The 19960-nt window shown below is 38.0% G+C and overlaps 1 protein-coding gene across 1 annotated transcript in view; it reads left to right on the forward strand.

Moving 5' to 3' along the window:
• Nucleotides 1–19960, forward strand: part of ABCA13 (ATP binding cassette subfamily A member 13) — a 174887-nt gene that overhangs the window by 144858 nt on the left and 10069 nt on the right. The window contains exons 50-52 of the mRNA XM_017814892.1: nt 8852–8991; nt 11506–11609; nt 14176–14268. Of these exons, the coding sequence (XP_017670381.1) occupies nt 8852–8991; nt 11506–11609; nt 14176–14268 (337 nt within the window). The remainder of the gene's footprint in view (nt 1–8851; nt 8992–11505; nt 11610–14175; nt 14269–19960) is intronic.

Here is a 19960-nt window from a genome sequence, read left to right on the forward strand (position 1 = left end):
TGCTCCAAGCTTGCCTCAGTGTTTACCAGTGAGTGTTCATGCTAATATGCACAGATATATATTCCAGAGAGTACATTGGTTTGATATGGAAAGAAAAATAAATTTAATTTGTTTTTTAATAAATTGGTGAGCAGGCAGGTGACTTACAGGATGTGTTGCTGTTGAAGTTGTCTATTGAAACACTAAAAGGACCAAATCTTTTGCTAGACAGATTTATCAGCAGCAGGAATTAAGTGCCTGATGTAAAGTTGAGTGCACTTAATGTTCCAAAACAGTAATTAAATCAATGGAAAAGGAGGAGAAAAACGGGTCATTTACTATCAATATTAAGCTTCACATGTAATGTGAAGTTTTGCTATACTTCACAAATCTGCTCTGCAAGTTTCTTTTTGCTGCAAAATTTGGAAAAGTTAGAGTAAGATTTTGGGCTGTTTAGACAGCTACTGATTTAACATAGTACTTTTAATTCTTATTTTTATTTCTTTAATATATTAACTTTCTATATCTCAAATTGTTCAAAAAGATATCACATAGCTTGTTAAAAATTAAAATTATTAGAACAGCATTAAATGACATCTCTCATTAGCATTAAAATTTGTGTTGCAAATCTTAAAAGAAGCTTCAAGAGGCCTTCTGAGGCAACTTCTTAGAATGTCAGTATGCTTTCTCTTTACATTAAGTCTCCAGGTAGATTTTTGTACTGATTACATGTTGGTGCTGGAAATGGGAGCTTGTGAATTCATTTACTCTTTGCACGTTTGCTTTTTTTTGGACCCAAGCAGAATTAGTGCATACAGTTTTATGAGATTCTGGGATAAAGAATTATTTTCCTCCAGAAGTTTGACCATGAATGTAAGAAGCAATTCTGAGCTTAGTCTGAAATCAAATAAATACTGTTTGGTGTGGAATTGATGAATGATTTCTATTTAGGATGTTCAAACTACACTCAGTTCCTGACACTTTGAATTACTGCTTTGGACATGTATAGTTATTTTTCAGATGACTCTAGAGTTCAACCCATGTTTATTATCATTTGTACAGAATATGGTACACATTTTTAGTATTGGGTCAGGTTTGCTTTATGAGGATTTCTTAAAAAAAATAGCAAGCAGTTATGCATTGTATTTATTGTGTCAGAAATGATGCAAAACAAATACAACGATGGATACAGCCTTCTGAGTGAAGATAGATGTGCTATAATGTTTCTAGTCTTTGAATAAATTGAGTCTTCATTAACTCCAAGTTTTTCTGGATAAAACAGACTGAAAACTTCCCGTACTACTTAGTTTTTTACTTGAATATTAGAGGTAATTTTCAAAGAGAGTGGAAAGCCATTAGCATTAGCCAGCCATGGCTAGGCTTCACGAACGAAGATTTGAGGACGGCTCTACCCACGTTTGTTTAGCCACCAGCCACAAGCGTGCTGGTGGCTAAAAAGGCCAATACGAGAGAGGCACGTCCAGTTGCAAAAGACACAGCAGAAAGACTCCTTAGGTCGTATATTCTGCTAGGCACGAGTCTTTCTGTGTTGTCTTTTCTCCTTGAGAGTGATCCTGCATGCTTTCTCAAAAGCATCAGCAGCATTATAAATAGTTTGTCTCCAGACCTCTCAATTGGAGGCCAGAGTAGACCAGTTATGTTGATCAATATGGCCAAAGCTGAGATGTTGTTTCAGGGAGTTCTTGCATCTTCTCTTCGGGACTCCTCTCTTGCGGCAGCCGGTGGCAAGTTCACCATAAAGCAAGATCTTAGAGAGGTGGTGGTCCTTCATCCTTGAGATGTGTCCTGCCCAGCACAGCTGTGTTCTCAGCAACATGGCCTCAATGCTTGTGACTGTTGCTTGTTCTAGAACAGATGTATTGGTCACATAATCTGACCAGTGGATGTTTAGGATTGTTTGGAGGCAGCGCTGATGGAAGCGTTCTAGGAGTCCCAGGTGGTGGTGGTAGATGACCCATGATTCAAATCCATATAAGAGAGTAGACAGCACTATGACTCTGTAAACACTGATCTTTGTACTTTTCTTCAAGTGTTTATTTTGCCAAACTCTTTTATGAAGCTTTCTGAAAGGCACTATATGCCTTTGCTAACCTGTTGTCTATCTCTCTGTCAATCTTACTGTCCAAGGAGATGAGGCTACCGAGGCAATTAAACTGCTGGACTGATTTGAGTTCTGATTGGCCAGTGGTGATGTGGGGATGATGGAAGACTTCCTGAGGTGCCGGTTGATAGAAAACCTCTGCCTTCTTTAAGCTGACTTCCAGCCCAAAGAGTTCAGCAGCATCTGCGAAGCAGAATGTTAAACGCTGCAGAGCTGCTTCTGTGTGAGCGACAAGGGCGGCATCATCAGCATAGAGCAGCTCCCGGACAAGATGGTTTAAGGTCTTGGTGTGGGCCTTCAGTCGCCTTAGGTTGAAAAGGCTTCCATCAGTACGGTATCAAATGTAGATACCGTCCTGATCATCCAGGTCTGCTGTGGCCCTTTGGAGCATCATGATGAAAAAGATGGTGAATAGGGTTGGTGCGAGAACGCAGCCTTGTTTCACACCGTTATTAGAAAGGGCTCAGAAAGTGCATTGCCATATCTGACTTGGCCATGTTGATCCTCATGGAGTGAGATGATCATTTTGTGGAACTTGGGGAGACAACCTAAGTGTTCCAAAATCTGCCATAGACCTTTTCTGCTCACAGTATCAAAAAGCTTGGTGAGGTCAACAAAGGTTACATAGAGACCTTTGTTCTGTTCCCTACACTTCTCTTGCAACTGTCTGAGAACAAACACCATGTCTGTGGCTCTGAAACCACATTGGCTTTCAAGTAGAATTCCTTCTGCTATACAGTCTGATTTAATTCCTTTCTTCTTATATAGGGTGATGATGACTGCATCACGAAGGTCTGATGGTAGTTCACTTAGATCCCAACAGTGCAGTACAAACTCATGAAATTTAGCATGGAGTGCAAGGCCCCCATGTTTCCAGACTTCAGGTGGAATTCCATCAACCCCAGCTGCCTTGCTGATTTTCATCTGCTGTATGGCCTTGAGGGTTTCACCTAAAGTGGGGGCAGTATCCAATTCATACTTTACTGGTTGTTGTGTGATGGACTGAATTGCTGAGTCTTGGACTACACGGCTAGTACTGAAAAGAGTCTGAAAGTGTTCAGACTGTTGATTCAGAATGGAGGTTTTATCTGTTAGAAGCGTTTGACCATCAGCACTCAGTAGAGGACTTTGGGTTTGGTATGTGGCCCGTATGCTGTTTTCAGGGCTTCATAGAATCCTCTGTGATCACCTATGTCTGTGTTTTTTCAGCTAGACTGATCCACCACTTGTTCTGGATGTCACGGAGTTTCTGTTGGAGCTTGCTGCATGTAAGGCGAAAGGCTGTTTTTCTTACTTGACAGGATGGCAGTGCAAGGTGTGCTTGGTGGGCGGTTCTCTTCTTCCTCAACAATTCTTGGATCTCTTGATTATTTTCATGGAACTAGTCCTTGTTCTTGAGGGAGAACCCTAAGGTTTCTTCAGAGGACTGCAAGATGCTGGCTTTAATATGGTGCCAAAGTGTTACAGGAGAGGTATCTCTTGATTCTGTGGAATGGTTATTGAGCCTGGTTTGAAGATTGGCCTGGAATTTGTTTCTCACTGTGACTGATTGGAGATTGTTAACTTGGAGTCTCCTCCTTGGGATAATGCCCCTTTTAGGTTTGAATTTAAGATTGAGGTTAAGTTTGCAGCACACCAGCCGATGGTCTGTTTGGCATTCTGCACTGGACATCACAGGTGTGATGCACTGCACTGGGTGTGGTGGACATCGCGGACATCTCTCAGTTGCACTGAGACATAATCGATGAGGTGCCAATGCTTAGATCTGGGATGCATCCATGTTGTCTTCAGACTATTTTTCTGCTGAAAGATAGTATTAGTGGTGGTGAGCTGTTGTTCCACCCAGAATTCTAGAAGTCGACCATTATCGTTGCAGCTTCCAACACCATGCTTGCCTAATATTCCTTTCCAGGCTTCAAAATTCTTACCTACTCTGGAGTTGAAATCACCAAGGATAATGATCTTATCATCTGCAGGAACCTTCTGGGTAAGGTGGTGCAGGTCGGTGTAAAATTTATCTTTTTCAGCAGGGTCAGCTTGGAGACTTGGGGCATATATACTAAAGAGGACAATGTGTTGCTTGTTGTGGAGTGGAAGGCGTAGGGAGATAATGTGGTTGGAATGACCTGTTGGTAGAGTTTCGAGTTTAGGAACAATAGTTTTTGATCATGAAGCTGACTCCTGAGAGATGCTTTTTGGTTCTGGGCTTACCTGACCAAAAGAGTGTGTAACCAGCACCATGTTCTCTGAGGCTGCCTTCCTCGTGAAGGCAAACTTCACTGAGAGAAGCAATGTTGATGTTGAGACGTGACAGTTCATGGGCAATTAGGGCAGAACGACGCTCAGGATGTCCACTATCACCTGAATCAAGCATGGTTCTGATGTTCCAGCATGCTAGAGTTAATTTGGGTACACCTTTGGAGGCAGGTGTATATGCCTTTGTCTTTTGATCTTTGTGTGACCGCATTTGTAGAAGATGTTGCTACAGGGCTTTGCAAATGTGAGTAAGACCTTCAAGCCTGCGCAATGGATTTTTTAGGTGAGACGCAGTATGTGTGGAACTGAACCCACCCTTTAATCCTAAAGTTCATCTGCCGGGGCTGAGTGAGCTTGGATGGTGGCAGTGAGGTCCTCAGGACGTAGGTTTAATTAGAGTGACCTTCTCTTAGATGAATGGCCTTACAGGGCTAATCGAGATCCATCTGCCCGGGTTTAGAGTTGTCCATCTCCTCTGTGTGCTCCGGGGCTCCCCCTCTCATGTCCCACGAGGGCACAGTCTGCGCCGGCGAAGCTCCCCCTCTCTTGCTCCTTTCCGCGCCCGGGGCTGGGCCCAAGTGCCCAGGGCGGGGCCGTGCCACGCACACGCGCCCGGGGACGGCCAGGGCTGCGCCACACACACGCGTTCCAGGGCTGGTCGGGGCCGTGCCGCCACATGCACACGTTCCCATTAGCATTAGTGGTTACATAATTTTCATCACTTACTGCTTTTCAGTGGAATGGACATGCCTCTTAGTTCCCTACTGGATAGAAGGCACCATGCCTACTTTAACTTTTACTCCCACAGATACTAGCATGTGTGCAAAAAGTCGAGTCACCTTACAGCTTCTTCTGAAATGAATGTAGTCTTTAGGAACTCCACAATGTATTCGAGGGTTTTGTTTAGATGTTATAGATTGACTATACCAAAGCTAGGTGAACTAACCCAAACTAATTTTGGAAAAACCTTTTGTTAAAGATTTTATAATTGATGAGAGAAAAGTAAATAATTTTAAGGACTATTGTAAAATAGGAATAGTTAGCTGATAGATATAAAGTCTGTTATAGTCTTCATTGAGGGTGGAGGGAGGAAGGGAGGAAAGACTTTAAATACATTACTACAGCCATGACTAGATGTGAAATATTTTTATGGTTCAAATGCGCTCACAATGCATATATTTGCATATAACTCTGTGTCTTTTAATTTGGCCTCAATGTTACCAACTTGCTAAATAAATTGATGTATCTCCTCATTCTTCACTGCTGAAAGTAATTGAAACCATAAATAGAACACCATGATGAATATGACAAGGAGGGATAGAAAGTGCTTGTGTATATATCTCACAGTCACTAAAGGAAGGAAACCATTAGAATTGTAAATCTCTGGCATAATTGTGTGTATCTGTATCTGAAGATTGGTCACATGTTCAATTCTGACTTTCATTTAAAATAGTTTAAGAGGTATTTTTGTATTTATTTTACAAGATACTATGATACGAACAACTCATTATACAGAAAAATGGAGATGCGCAGGCTCCTCTACAATATACCTAATATGTAATATTTCTAATTTCATTCAAATCAGTGTTTCATTGTTGTTTAGATCATATTGATGAAGCTGAGACATTACTGAAAATCTTATGATATGTATTAAAGAAAAGAGAAAAAGTTTTGAGATCATCTCTTGAAAGAAGAATGAACTCTATATTCTAATATTTGCTGAAGCATACTTTACAATGCTCCTTTGAAGAGGGTAGCAGGAATAAGAGGGAAATAGCAGGGAAAAAATTAGGAATCAGGAAGCTGACCATTCCTTCTGCCTTTAGGTTGCTGTTGTGATTCAGCCCCAAATCTGTTTTAATTTGATATGTTTTGCACCAAAAATGCATATCTAGATATCAAGCCAGATTGTGGTGTGCACTGTGATAATCTGCAAGGTTCATCTTGTAAGCTCTACACATTTAAAGCAGCAGCAACGTGGGTACTATGAAATGATTCCCACTCCTTTCTTTTTACCTTAAGGAGACCTTGTCTTGAAAAATTCCTGTAGCAGAAGACTTGCTAGTCTTTCTCTCCTTGTACTAAACAGGAGATGGTGTAGTCATGTGTTTCTGCACTAAATGCTTGAGTACATACCAGAGAGGTGAGGATTCTATGTGTAGAATTGGAAATCTTGCAAAGTCAGTTCTTTTTAATGTTGCTCCCTATAAGGAGCATTATGTTCATGCCTGACACATGATTGAGTCTCCTTGGGGGCTACAGACTACAATAAGAGCCATCTAACTTGAATGTTTTTTTCTTCTCTCTCTGGCACTATTCCTTGACCTTCTAAATTCTTCCCCATGAGGCATTCATTGTTGCTTTAAAAGAATGGCATTTTGTTTGACTTAGAGTTTTGATAATGTTTCAGAGCAGTCTTAGAAATAGTGGTTCTGGTCATATCTAAAGGGTAGTTTTTACTACATTTCAGCTGTGACACATAGGCCTCTTTTGCTTATTGTTTACTAATAATAGGTTAACTAAATGTTAATTTTGGTGTAAACATGAAATGACATATTCTTTTCACTTTCTGATCCTAATTTTTTATAAGCTCTTCTGTGTAATTCTGTGATTGTTGGTGTGATTGTTGGTGTATGTGTAGGAGGATAATCCTTCTGTCAGTAGCATTCATGTATTCCCAGTGATAGCAAAGTCAGTTTAGTGGAAAGGATAAGCTGTCTCCCATATGCTTTAGAGGACATCACTTTATGGGTTGTTTTGGTGTATAAGGAGATGTGTATTTGGAAGTGAAAAAATTGCACAAAACAAAACAAAGCTCAACTGTTATATCATAGAATATAGTTTAGGTGACTGATCATTTATAAAGCTACAGAATATCTGAATTTGCAGCACTTCTACTGATATACAAAAATAGACTGTAACTGGAAATAAGTCACTGTGAACTAACTCTAAAATAGCAGAAGACTTGAACTTTTCAGTATAAAATTACCTGTGGGTTGTTTAACAGTTGTTAAGACTTTTTTTTTAAATTTTCTTCATTTAATGTAGTCAGAGCAATATTTATGAAATGTAGCTTTTATATGAGAACATGCATTGCCGTCGGGTTCCACATTCAGGTACACCAAACACAAGTGACTATAAATACCAGTGTGAGGATCATCACTAGAATACTGCAGATTCTTGCCACTGCAGTGTTGTTCCTGTGTAGAGAGAACTTTCTCTCAGAAGTGTCTTATTTTTATAACTAGCACTTCAAAAATCTTGCTAAAATGGTCACAAATATCTTGATCATTTCCAAAGGAGTTTGCATAAAACTGTCTAATAAAAATATTATTATGCTCATGGCAATTTGTTTGCGGTGAATAGTGAATATTAATTCACAATATTGTTTATTGAATTTTTTTTTTCTATTGGATTTTCTGAAGTAATTGGAGACTGTCCATCTGACGTGACTAATCCTTGCAGTACTTCCTTGCTTCCTTGCAGTCCTTCTGCTGAAGGCAGTGCAGAGGGTGCAAAGGGAATGAACCACTGGGGTGCTCTGGCAGCTGATTTCGGGCAATAGAGCACCATGCAACTATTTGTTTTACAAGAATCTCCCAGCTATCCATACATACAGGTTGAAGACATACCTGCTCTGTTACGAAGTTGATCACCTCTTGATGATACAGCCCCCCAGACACATGCCACTAAACACTTGCTGCTTTCTTTGCAGGAGGGATTTGGCACTAAGGAGTAGAAAAGTTGCTGCTGTCATCCTCATGTTTTTGCAGGTCTGCCTGGGTGGTCCAGCAGTGATAGCTGATATAGATGGACTAAGGTTATTGCTACATTTAAAATTCTCTAGCACCAGTATTTGAGGGACCCTTGTATGTTAGAACTGTGTCTGACAGGCAAAGAAGAAAGGCTGTAGGGGATGGCATGAACGTTGTCTCCAGATGTGCTCGTCTGCTTGCTCAAATCACACATTCTTTAAATAATTAAACCCAAACCAGCTAGGGTCAACTTACCCCTCTCAGTTATTAGAAAGATAATTTAACCCTGTTACCTTTTGTGTCTAAGAATCTGTAAATCCTTCATCTGTGCCTTGCTTTTCTGACATTTTCATCTTTTTCTGTGGCCAATGGAGAATTTTTCTCTTGAATTTTCAGTCTTTAAGATGTTTGATCAAATAAATACTGGAGAATGAGTGAAATGAGAGAAATTTTAGATCATTGACCTATTGACACAAACTGAATGCAAATGAATGTTCCAAGAAATGACAAAGCCAGATTTTCTGTATGAGAAAATCCTTATCCTTTTTGGAGAACTAAGGGGTCCCAGAGAAGCTTTTTGTATGTGTTTAAGATTCAAAATAATAATATGCAGCAAGTGGGGATTAATAAGGAAACAACATGTACATTTGCTTTATATTTATGAACAGAATATTGTTTTAGTCTAAGCACAAATGCTACCTGATCTGACTCATCTTCGCTGGCCTTCAAATTTCTGAACCACAGGTTGCAGAGGACCTTGTTAACCGGTTACACCTCAATGCCCATGCTGACAAACTGGTGAGAACATACAGTGCTGGCACAAAGAGGAAGCTCTCTACTGCTGTGGCGTTAGTTGGTAAACCCCAAATACTTTTACTGGTGAGTAAAGGTAACACTGTGCCTATGATAAATGGGTTACATTGAATTTTGTTCTCTTGCATGTTGCTTTAAAGAAAATCAGGTGGTTTCCTGATCAGTCAGGGAGTAATTGATACATGGAGGTACAACTGTACTCTTTGTTCTATTCTATGAATACCTTTAATTTTATTCTCTAGTGCTCACAAAAATTGAAAGTGAAATTGTTTTGGTTTTTTTTTCCCTTGGCTTAATTGGATGAGCAGGGAAAAAAAAGCCCTAAACATAAATAAATTGTAGCATCCCATGGCCCAGACACATATTCAATTTTTTTAAGATTTACCCAGGTAGAAGGAGAAAAAATAATGTAATGTAATGTAAAATATATAATGGTTTATGTATTCTCTATTTGTACATAACATGAGAAAAATACATATGAGCAAATCTATTGGCCTCTTAAAGGAGGAAGACTCTTATTTTAAGTAGTAATTTGGAGCTAGTATAATAAATTATCAACTCATCTTTTTCAGAATATTCCTATTTCTTGCTAGGTCATCTTTCATAAATCTGGCTAGTTCTTAAATTTTTGTTGGATTCAGAAGTCACACAATCAAACTAATACTCCTGAATTATATTAATTTGAATTACTTACCACATGTTGTTTTGGTGCTTGCATAGTACTGCTCATTTAGGCCTGAAACTGGCCACTCCAGTTTAAATAATGCCTTTTGTATTGAAGATCAGGAATCTACAATAGATCTGCAGAGAACTGCATCATTATGCTACCACATACTCCTTCTTATCATTGCCTATTGTTTCACTAGAGAATATTGAACATCCCTTTCTTAAGCCTTGGCTGAGAAGAGCTGAACCCATTCAACAGTGGAATAAACCTTTCAAAACAGTCAGGGCAAGAAAAGCTACTCCTCAGAGTTGAGAGAGAAAGCAGTGCTTCCAGTAACAGATCATAGGCTAAGTCGAACCAGACAAAACTGATCTCTTGGAGTTCGTGTTTCAGAAGATCAGACATATTTTGCTGCTACTAACTGACTATCATTGCCTCACTTCTAAGCTGAATGATTTTATTTACATTTTATGCTTAAACTGACCTTGGTTCAGTTAGTAAAAGGAGGAGATAATCTTAAATCAGTGCTTTTCCTGATCTTAGAAAATGCTCCAACTGTTTTTGTGTGTCTTTATGACAGTATACTACTGCAAGTATACATTTCAGCCTCCTTCTTGCTGCAGGGCACAGATAATTGCATATAGAACAACAAGAGGAAAGAAAAATATCTAAACATGTCAAATACTTTAAAACATTGGGATGGCTTTAGAAAGCTAGTAGATTTTTAAGGAGGTATTCAGTATTTTAAAAAGATTTTTTTTTTTTTATTTTATCTGAAAGCACTATAAACACCACTATAAACTACTGATTCTGCTTCTAGATTGCTTCCAGGATCATGGCTATTAATTTGAGTAAAAGTGTGGGTTGCTTTATGTTTATTGCTTTTTACATTTTCTTTGTTAGCAACCCACAGACAATGGGAGACTAAACCGAATTTTTTCACCTCTGACGCTGGTAGCCAAGCACCAAAATCAGCATCAAACTGGATGTTTTGTTTGCTTTGTTCCTTGAAAACTTTGTTTCCAGGTTTCAGCTTGAAATCCTTCCGACAAATACATTGGCCAAGGCCATACCACCCTAATAGGTGCTGACACCCCTCATGGAATTCCATAGGTTAAAGATCAACCGTAAGAATTTATTTCTCCCCAGTTTTGTAGTGACAGAGACTAGATTTGACAAATAGATATCATCCCTTTTGCTGCTATGGGTGAATGAGGTAAAAATTTGATTTAGTGAGGAAAGAAGGATTAGATAGGAAGGGGAAATATAGTTTTTCTAGCATCACTTTCTCCATGAAAGCCATCCGAGAGGGAAATGGGTTTTACACTGAGTTAATGTTCCTTAATCCTATGAATTCTCTCCACCATGGGTGAGAATTCCTCTCAAAGGGACTGTGGGAATAACTGGTGGGGAGTGCCAAATCCAAACATACTAGCAACACCTGGATATGGGATGGACAGTGCAGCCAGCTAGGAGCTACAGGATTTCTCCACTTGTTTGCAATCATAGGAGATGTGCATGTAGCAGAGAAACAGTCACCAAACCCTCCAAGAAAGTGAGAAAAAAATACCTGCAAGTGCCTCCTGTCAAAAAGAGTACATGTATATAGATTACTAAACATATATATATTTATAAATAATTTATAAATGTATCTTTAATATATAATATATATAAACATCATTTATATATCTACTTCTTTACTTAAAAGTGCCTTCCATAAATGCAGAAATTAAACTGTATATGTTAAAGCAAACCATTGATCAGGGTGTCAGTTAGGAAACCTTCTGAAAATGTAACATTTGAAGAGAAAAATATATGATTTTATTATGAGTTCTCTTAGTTCTTCATGCTGTGCAGGACCCACTGTATGTTTTTCCCATGCTGCTGTGTTGTCATTTTCATTTTTCCCACAGGATGAGCCCAGCTCTGGGATGGATCCCTGCTCTAAACGCCACCTTTGGAAAACCATCCTGAAGGAAGTTCAGGATGGCTGTGCAGCTGTGCTGACATCGCACAGGTAAAACCCTTACCTCAGCTGCCAGCATATTCTTGTTCTGTCTCCTCACCCACTGTCAACTGAGGATATTCTTCATATTCTGAAGATATGCTCACCCTTGTGTGAAATACAGACTATGTCTTGGAATTTTATGGCAATTCCTTCCTGCTTGTGAAAGCTGAGCCTGTGTAAATCCCAAATGTTTTCTATATTTGATTTTTAAGGAAGAGAATGTGGGTTAAGGGGCTGCAGGCACAGAAAAATGATGCAATTAATTCTTCCTTTTCTATGCTCTTTCTATTCAGTGCTGTGGTGTCTTTTCTTGCTTGGAACATTAGGTTAATTTTTTGCAGCTGCCCACCTTAAAATTCCTTACAAAGGGAGGTGGGAGTGAAAAACCTTATGATTTTATTAAGTTTCTGTTTTGCATCACTGTATGAAAAGAGTATGCCATGGTATCCTAAAGAGGGACGCGTCAGCTCCTCTCTTGCGCTACTCTCCCTATGCACTCTGGAAATGGCAGGAGTGACCCCATCCTCTTAGACGAGTCCATCTACATTAAATATCTTGTCAGTTCTCTGATATGGTCTGGTTTAACAGAGGAAACATCAATACTGTTTTGTAACATCTGTAGTAAAATGCAATAAATTGATGTTCCCTTTGGGAATATATATAGTATGTATAACTATACATAAAATGTCTTTAAATGAGGGAGAGATCATGAAAACATTTGCAAACAGGACAGAGCTTACAAATCAAAACAGCAATGTAACATTTTGTTCAAATGAGATTTGAAGCATAGATGAATTAATAAAGGAATGCAGGAAAACGTGCCTCAATATTTTATATTTTCAAATTTTTTCAGATGTTCTTAAAATGTGTCTGTTGTCCCAGTACATTATTGATGGAAAAGTGCTCCAAAAAGATTGTAGTATATTATTTATGGAAGGTGAATTTTGAAAATCACATAGTTGTATTTGATGCCCAAGTGCTTACCAGCTCACTCATTTAGGGAATATGAATTATGCGTTGTGACTTCACTTGAGTGATTTTCAAGAAAGAGTGTGCTTTGATTTTTCAGTCCAGATTAGGAATCTGTACTTGCAAACACCAGCTAAACTGAAGAGACTTGTGGTCTCATTACTAATATGCTGTAAGTAAACAAGCAAAATCTATCAAATTGTTACTAACTACACATATAGCTCTACAAATGAATGACTTGAGGAGCATAGAAGTACAATGACAGTGTACACACTGTTGTCCCAGGGTGGAAGAAAGAGAAATTATTCTATACTAATACTATTTGCTGAAGGCCATTGGAGATTTACTTGAGATTATTTACTTGTATAAGTACAGAAATTTTTCTTATGAAGTGAACCTTCATGCATATCAGAAAACATATCTGTAAGGTATAGACATGGTTTCCTGTGTAAAAATTAGTTTTCGAGGACTATTTACTTTTCAGAGAGAATTTTTTACTAAAATTTCAGAGACAAAACTCTTGTTTCAATGGGGGAGGAGTGAGGTTATATCAACAGTCCCTACAGCCCTATTTTTATGCCATTTTACCACAGATAGGGAGTGTTATGCCAAGGGGAGCATTAGGAATTAATCAGTGAATTTCCTGATTTGTCAGAAGATGTGTTAGCAAGCCCTCTCCCCATGTCTCTCAAATATAGCAGTTTGGTAGTTCTCACCACAGCCCTGTGCTATTTTAAGGGAATTGTTTCTGGGGATTACTTAATTGCCAGTGCTTGTTCAGTCAAAGCACTTTGATTTGGACTGGACCATGGCTGAGGCACACAAGACATCTCTTGCCTAGCAGTCTCAGAAGGGTTGGGTAGGACACATGATGAATTTCAAGTATGTCAACAATCTTTCACTCCTCTTTGGAATGATGAGTATCACCCAGCCGATGCCCTGATGTGCTGCTTTGGAAGAACTGCTCACACAATTCTGTATAATATGTAGAGTGGCAGACCATCTGCCCTTAGATTTACAAGTCAAAGGTATTATCATCCGAAGCAGTCACATCTAGAGGAGGATCCTGTTTATCTATTCAACTGCATTTCCATGTCCTAAATTCTGTTTGGATAGTAGTGTTTTGGATCTTCTTCTACCCTGTAATCAGACTAAGGGTAACTCCTTTTCAAGGGTATGTACTGCACAAAAGGCAATCTGTGGAAGCTTACTTCTTCTATCCTTTAGCTTAGAATAACCACAGACAGGTATCACAGGGAATAACAGCTTTCATGGTTCTCGCACTCATGGCATTTCTGAGACTGCTTATCGGGCATTTGTGTACGGTACTGATGCCTTTGTGTTGTTGCCAGAACTGTCTAATTAGTTATGGACTAAAAACATAAATGGTGGATTAGGGATCTCTTCTAGCTGTCATGTGGTAGTAACTTTTGGTATGTACTGACTAGGGTTACAGCTTTGATTGTTGCCCTTTAAAGTCAAAGGTTTTGTGTAGTTGTTTTTGCAGCTGTCCAGATCCCTTCCACTTTAACTAAAGTTAGATATAAATAATGTTCTCTGTTTTCACTATTATTTTTTAATTTTCTTTTTTCACTTCATTTTGTAGTATGGAAGAATGTGAAGCTCTCTGCACACGGCTTGCTATTATGGTCAATGGAAGTTTCAAGTGTCTTGGTTCTCCCCAGCATATTAAAAACAGGTATTATATGTCAATATCAAACCCTCTACATTTGCATTCAATGTAAGAACTGACTAGACACTTTAGTAGTGCTAAGGCATAAACACTTACGACTGCTAAGCACATCTTCCTTTTCCTGCCATCGCTGAAGTTAAAAAAGAGCCAATTAGGATATCTTAGCAAGCTAAGTTGACATATGGCATTGCTAAAATGCTTTGTAGTCTGCATTGGTAATTGAAAGAGATAGATCTAAAGAGACAGTATCTAAAATGAAGCACTTCTGCACGCAACCTAAGGAATACGTTGTGAGAATTCAACACGGCGATAAAATACAATTTGACTCCTTCTGAGGATTTCTTGTAACAGGAAGAAGCACTTTTAACAGGTCAGCAGCCCATAAGAACATCTATTGCTTCCTACCAAATTCACTGACAATTGCAGATATTTATGCTAGTTTATGCATCCTTTTCCTGGTGTGCATAAGCCTCTTTTCTCTCTGAACTCTATATATGAGTTAATTTAATACCTGTTAATGTTTAATTTAGAGGATGGGCTCAAACAAACATAAAGGAAAGAGGATCAGAAGCTAAGGGGAAAGTTGCTGCAACTTATAGCTAGAACATTTACATTCCGTAATAAGTGTAATTGTTAGGACATCCAGACAGTCAGCTGTGTAAGACGATACGGCTCATTTACAAGCAGCAAAGCTACACTGCTTTGTACTAGCTCAGCACTTCGCACTCAAGTGCAGATGCATTTGTCAATGGCAATAAGCTCTACAGAAATATTTTGGAATTGCTGTCTGCCTTGTTTATAGGGTAGATAACTTCTTGTCCCTTGATGGCACTTTTGGCTTTCTGCCCTTCCTTTTGGGTAGAACCATAGGCCCTTGTTTCACAGTTGCATTGGCATGATGGGCCTGATTCACATTTACTTTAATAAGCTCTCTCCTTTCAAGTTTTTTTCATCAAGACAAACTTTCATCTAAAGACATTGCAAACTGGATGGTGAAAAAATGAGGTCTGCATCTGTATTTCTGATGGTTCTGTGTGATCATAGCCTTCTTTTCATGTTTGTATACCTTTTCAGGGAGTAGTTGCCACAATTTCTGGAGGCATGAGAAGTTAATTGCTCTTCAGCAGTTTCTGCTTCTTTTGCATCTAGGTCTTTGCCTTTGCCATCCTATCTCTTCCCAAGTTTCATAGCATAGAGCTGGAGCAGACTAGAGAGAGTGCAGGCATCCTTTATTCCTTTCGTAATATGAGAGACATGTCTGTAGAGGACAGTGAAGATCCTGGACAGGTGAAACTGCTTTTTGAAGACGTGTGTGCCCTCTAATAAGAAAAAAATACTATTACTTAGGCACTTCAGCTGAGTGTGCAAAGTTAGCTGGGAAAAATGTGTTTCTCCTTTTTATGTTTCAGATCCTCTGGAGTGAGTACCTGTCTCTGTCTTTTCAGCTTGACTTTGAGAGGGCAAAATAAGATATTTCACAAAGGCTACCTTCCTCTTTATCTTCTCAGTGACTTTTTCATTGTTTTGCCACTTCTGATGTTTCCTTTAGAGCATCTTTTCATTTGCCTTCTTAAGGAAACAAGACATCATAAGCATACTCATAAGTATGCACCATATTCATATAAACAGGACAGTTATTTCTCAATTTTCTGCACTGCCTTTGTAGATACACCTCTTTCAGATCACAGTTAGCATATCAATGCAGAAGTATCATGCTGGAAGTGCCTTCATATTAATTTTGAAGTTATTGAGACATTCACAGATTTGCTGTTCAAGAATCAAGGCAGCATGGGTGCCTCTTTTGAATTTTCTAAAGCAAGGTCATAATAAGAATATTTGGTAGTCATATTTGTAGCAACTATTTGTTTAGACTCATTGTAACTTTATTAAAACCACACCTTCTCTACGTTAAGAATTTTTCATACTATCAGCAGATGACTGTTCTTTACTGTATGTCAGTGACATTCATGTGGGGTAATATGTGCACTGAAGACAAATATTACTGAGACTTTTCACAGAAACTGTGCAGCTCAAGCTGCACTAAGACTTTTCATTTAAGGCAGGGCTAAAATCCCTTTAACTCCCAGCTTATTAATTGATTTGGTCTCCAAATTTTCCACACTTATTTTTCAGGAATCCATTGAATTTTTTAAAACTTTAGAACACTTTATTAGAAAAAAAATAGCTACTAACTTTATCAAAGGATTTATTTAAAATCATGCAGTTGTCTGAATTTGCTCTGACTGCCTAATTAATTTTGTTGGCTGGCAGGAACAAAGCCACTGTAGAGAGCACAGTTTTGAAACCTCATATACACACAAATGTTAAAGATTGTCTTTTTTTGTTCATTTGTCTGTTGGTTGGTTGGTTGTTTTGTTTTATTTGTTTGGGTTTTTTTTCCCCACTCTTATTTTTTATTAAGAACACAGTAGAGATGTTTCTGTGTTTTCTTTGGAAAATTTTGACATGTGCTGGGGAGAAGCCAAAACTTGTTCCTCTACTCCTCTTATTTTGTTGCTTCCAAACTTCCCTTCAACACTTGCCAATATGGCCCTTCATCATAAACCCCAGGCTATCACACACTTAACACATAAAAGTAACTGTTATGAGATTAAAAAACATTGTACCTTCTCTGTTATTAATGTTTCAGACTTATTTGAAGACAATTTACAGATATGCTACTGTATACCTTATGGAGGATTTCTGCATCTACATGAGATGGGAAAGGGGTAGAGAAGCAAAATTCTTTTACTTTTTACTCCAAAGAAAACCACTGAAATAATTAAGCTTTAAATTATTTTAGTATTTTCATTTTCTCACTTTGCAGTCCACTTGTGAACATCCTGAAAAACTTCCAGGATTTTGGAGAATATTGGGTTACTCCTTCCTTCCCATTTTCCTACCCTCCCTACGTTTTAATATCACTACCATTCTCACTGCCATACAGAGCAAAACATATTTTCTTCTAAAGCGATAGACCATAAGGATTACTAAATCTAATCTCCTATTAGGAAACACCTATGAAGAAGACTACTTTCCTTAACAGCCACCTCCACTCATATGTTCTCTAATGTTTTCCTGGTGTTTCAGTGTTTCCTGCAATTGGTACTGTCTAGTATATTTGTCCCATGCACCATCTCACAGTAAAAACCCCATTACTTTTTACATTTTGTTTAAAACAAGTGCGTCATGAAGCAATACAAGTGAAGGAGAGCATAAGCATAACTGATTTTGTTGCATCTGATTTAATCTACATTACTCATATCCTAAAAATTTGGGGTTTGGATGGTGTATTTGCATTTGGTGTATTTGTGTGCTATGTATGCAAATGAATTAGGTTAGTACCTATCTTGCCTGCCAAAATCAATATGTATATTACTAAGGTAAATTAAATGGGATCACAGTTGTAGATTATTGTGGGGTTTTCTGTTGGATTTTACAGCTTGTTTTTTTAAATATGTTCTTATATATAAGCAGCTCTTGATATCCTTGTTATCTGTCTTCAGTTTGTTTCTACAAATCAAATTGAACAAGTATTTTAAAATCAATTACTAGTGACCTGATCTACCTTTGAAGATTGCAAGAAGGAAAGAAGTCTAAACACTGTATGAACACTTAAAGCAAAGAAAACTTTCATACAGCTTTCATTTATGATAGAATGAGTCCTGTACTGCAAGAAATAACAATAGAAGCCTATTTTGATATTACATATGATTATATTAGTACATCTCAAGAATTTTTTTCCTCTTCTAAATGTAGATACATCCACTAAATGACATTCTTTCTTCCCCTCTTGGTGAATTCTGTCTGTCTTAATGGAAATAGTTTTATTTGTTTATTCTTTAGTACCATTCCAGCATGTAAAGTGCAGATTATGATCATCTTTTTGATGGATATGTGACAAAGGCTTAATGGGTCTTCTTTAGGACCCTGCTAAATTTGCTTCTTTGCTCTGGTGGGAAGTTCAAGGATTCAGTTCTATCTCTCTGGCTACACTTTCAGCCCTTGGCAGATGGGAAAGATCATAATCTTGGGCTGAGTACAGCTTTGTCAGATGGCAGTACAAAATTCTGCTATGAAGGGTATGGGTGAACTCCAGGAAGATGGTAATGTGAAACATAAAAGCTTCTTAGGGATACAAAAAGTGACTCTGCCTCTAATGTGTAAGACTTATCCATATTTTCCAGCCCTCGTTCAAGCCTTTTACAAAATGCTCATCCAAAAATATCTTCTTGATACAAATATAGGTGTTTGTCTTTCTGCTCCCAACTGTTGAGCCCTAATTATATTTATGTATGTTTAAATGGATTTAAGGTACCCTCAGATGTTTCTCAGTAGAATAATAATAATTGGACTCCTTTAGAAAGGTATTTTGTTGTCAGTGGAAAATTTCAAAATAATGTCAAGAAAGGTGGTAGCTATAAGAACAAACTGAGTGGCAATTTCCAAAAAGTTAGCATCTTAGTTCTAGTCATAGTTTGTCTGAGATTGATGTGTGAACAGTTGTGCCCATTAAAGCCTAATTTCAGATGACTCCTGCCAAATGAGTCAATTACTCTAAATTGTGAATGGATTACATTTAAATGCTCTCTCCAGTATTCTCCATTATACTTAATGCTTTTTTAAAAATTCAGAGAAGCATTTTCATGTTAGATACAGCTGGCCAATTCTCTGGGAACAACATTTTGAATACTATACTTCATTCTAGGGCCATCTGGACAGACTTCTCATATTTGAAAAACCCATACCAATTTGTCAGGTGCTGGACACACATCAAGTCTTTGCTCAAATTTTATCAGCAAGCCATCTGATTAAATTAGACAACAATTAATCCATTTGTTATAGCTGGGTTAGAATGGAAAATATGTTGGCAGACTATTTATATTTTATCTTTTTTTTTAAAGGTTGATTGAGAATATTTTGTTGCTTTCCTCAAACTCACACATGTAGATTTCTTAAATGGAAAACAGAGGATTAAATTTAAAGATCTTGTCAGTGTTTCAGCCTTCACTGGACACAGTGTTATCATATTAACTGCTATATTAGCAGCAAGTTTCTTACATGCTATAAAATATAGACATTAATATAATGTTTATTATTCTTAACTAGAAAACACATTCCCTTTGTACATGAAAAATCTATTAAGGCAGTGGATCTGTAATCATGCAGTATAGCTATTAGTTTATCTTTCCAGAGGAAAGTTTGAAGAAAAGAGTTCTTAAAGTTTTGAAAACACACAGATTGAGAGTTCAAAAATAAGTAATATCTTTTCACTCTCATAAAACTTAGTGCAACGTTAATTCAACCCCACTGCACATGTGCATTACAATGCATTTTTTTGTCATTTTAGACTATTTTTTTCCACAGGATGCTGCATTGTATCTCTGTACTTTTTCATTTAAAGGGTTGGAGTAGTCCATCTGAGCAGTTTATGATTAAATATTTTCCATTTGTTCAACATTGCATTCAAAGTACAATGCCTGTTAAATTCAGCTCTAGCTGTTAGTGTTTCAGAAAGCACTATGAATTCCTCCTGCCCACTGGAGCCCTAGGTCTCAAGATGGGCCTCTAACAAGACAGAAAACAGCCATGAAAAATGTGGTCTGAGTTATCACAGACCACACAGGTGTGTGGGGATCAAAGAATAGAAATCAGTTCCCCAGGACATACCAGAACTAGGAAGCACTTTCTTTCCTTT

The sequence above is a fragment of the Lepidothrix coronata genome, unplaced genomic scaffold (genome assembly GCF_001604755.1).
Source record: "Lepidothrix coronata isolate B3197 unplaced genomic scaffold, Lepidothrix_coronata-1.0 Scaffold47, whole genome shotgun sequence".
Lineage (NCBI taxonomy): Eukaryota > Metazoa > Chordata > Aves > Passeriformes > Pipridae > Lepidothrix > Lepidothrix coronata.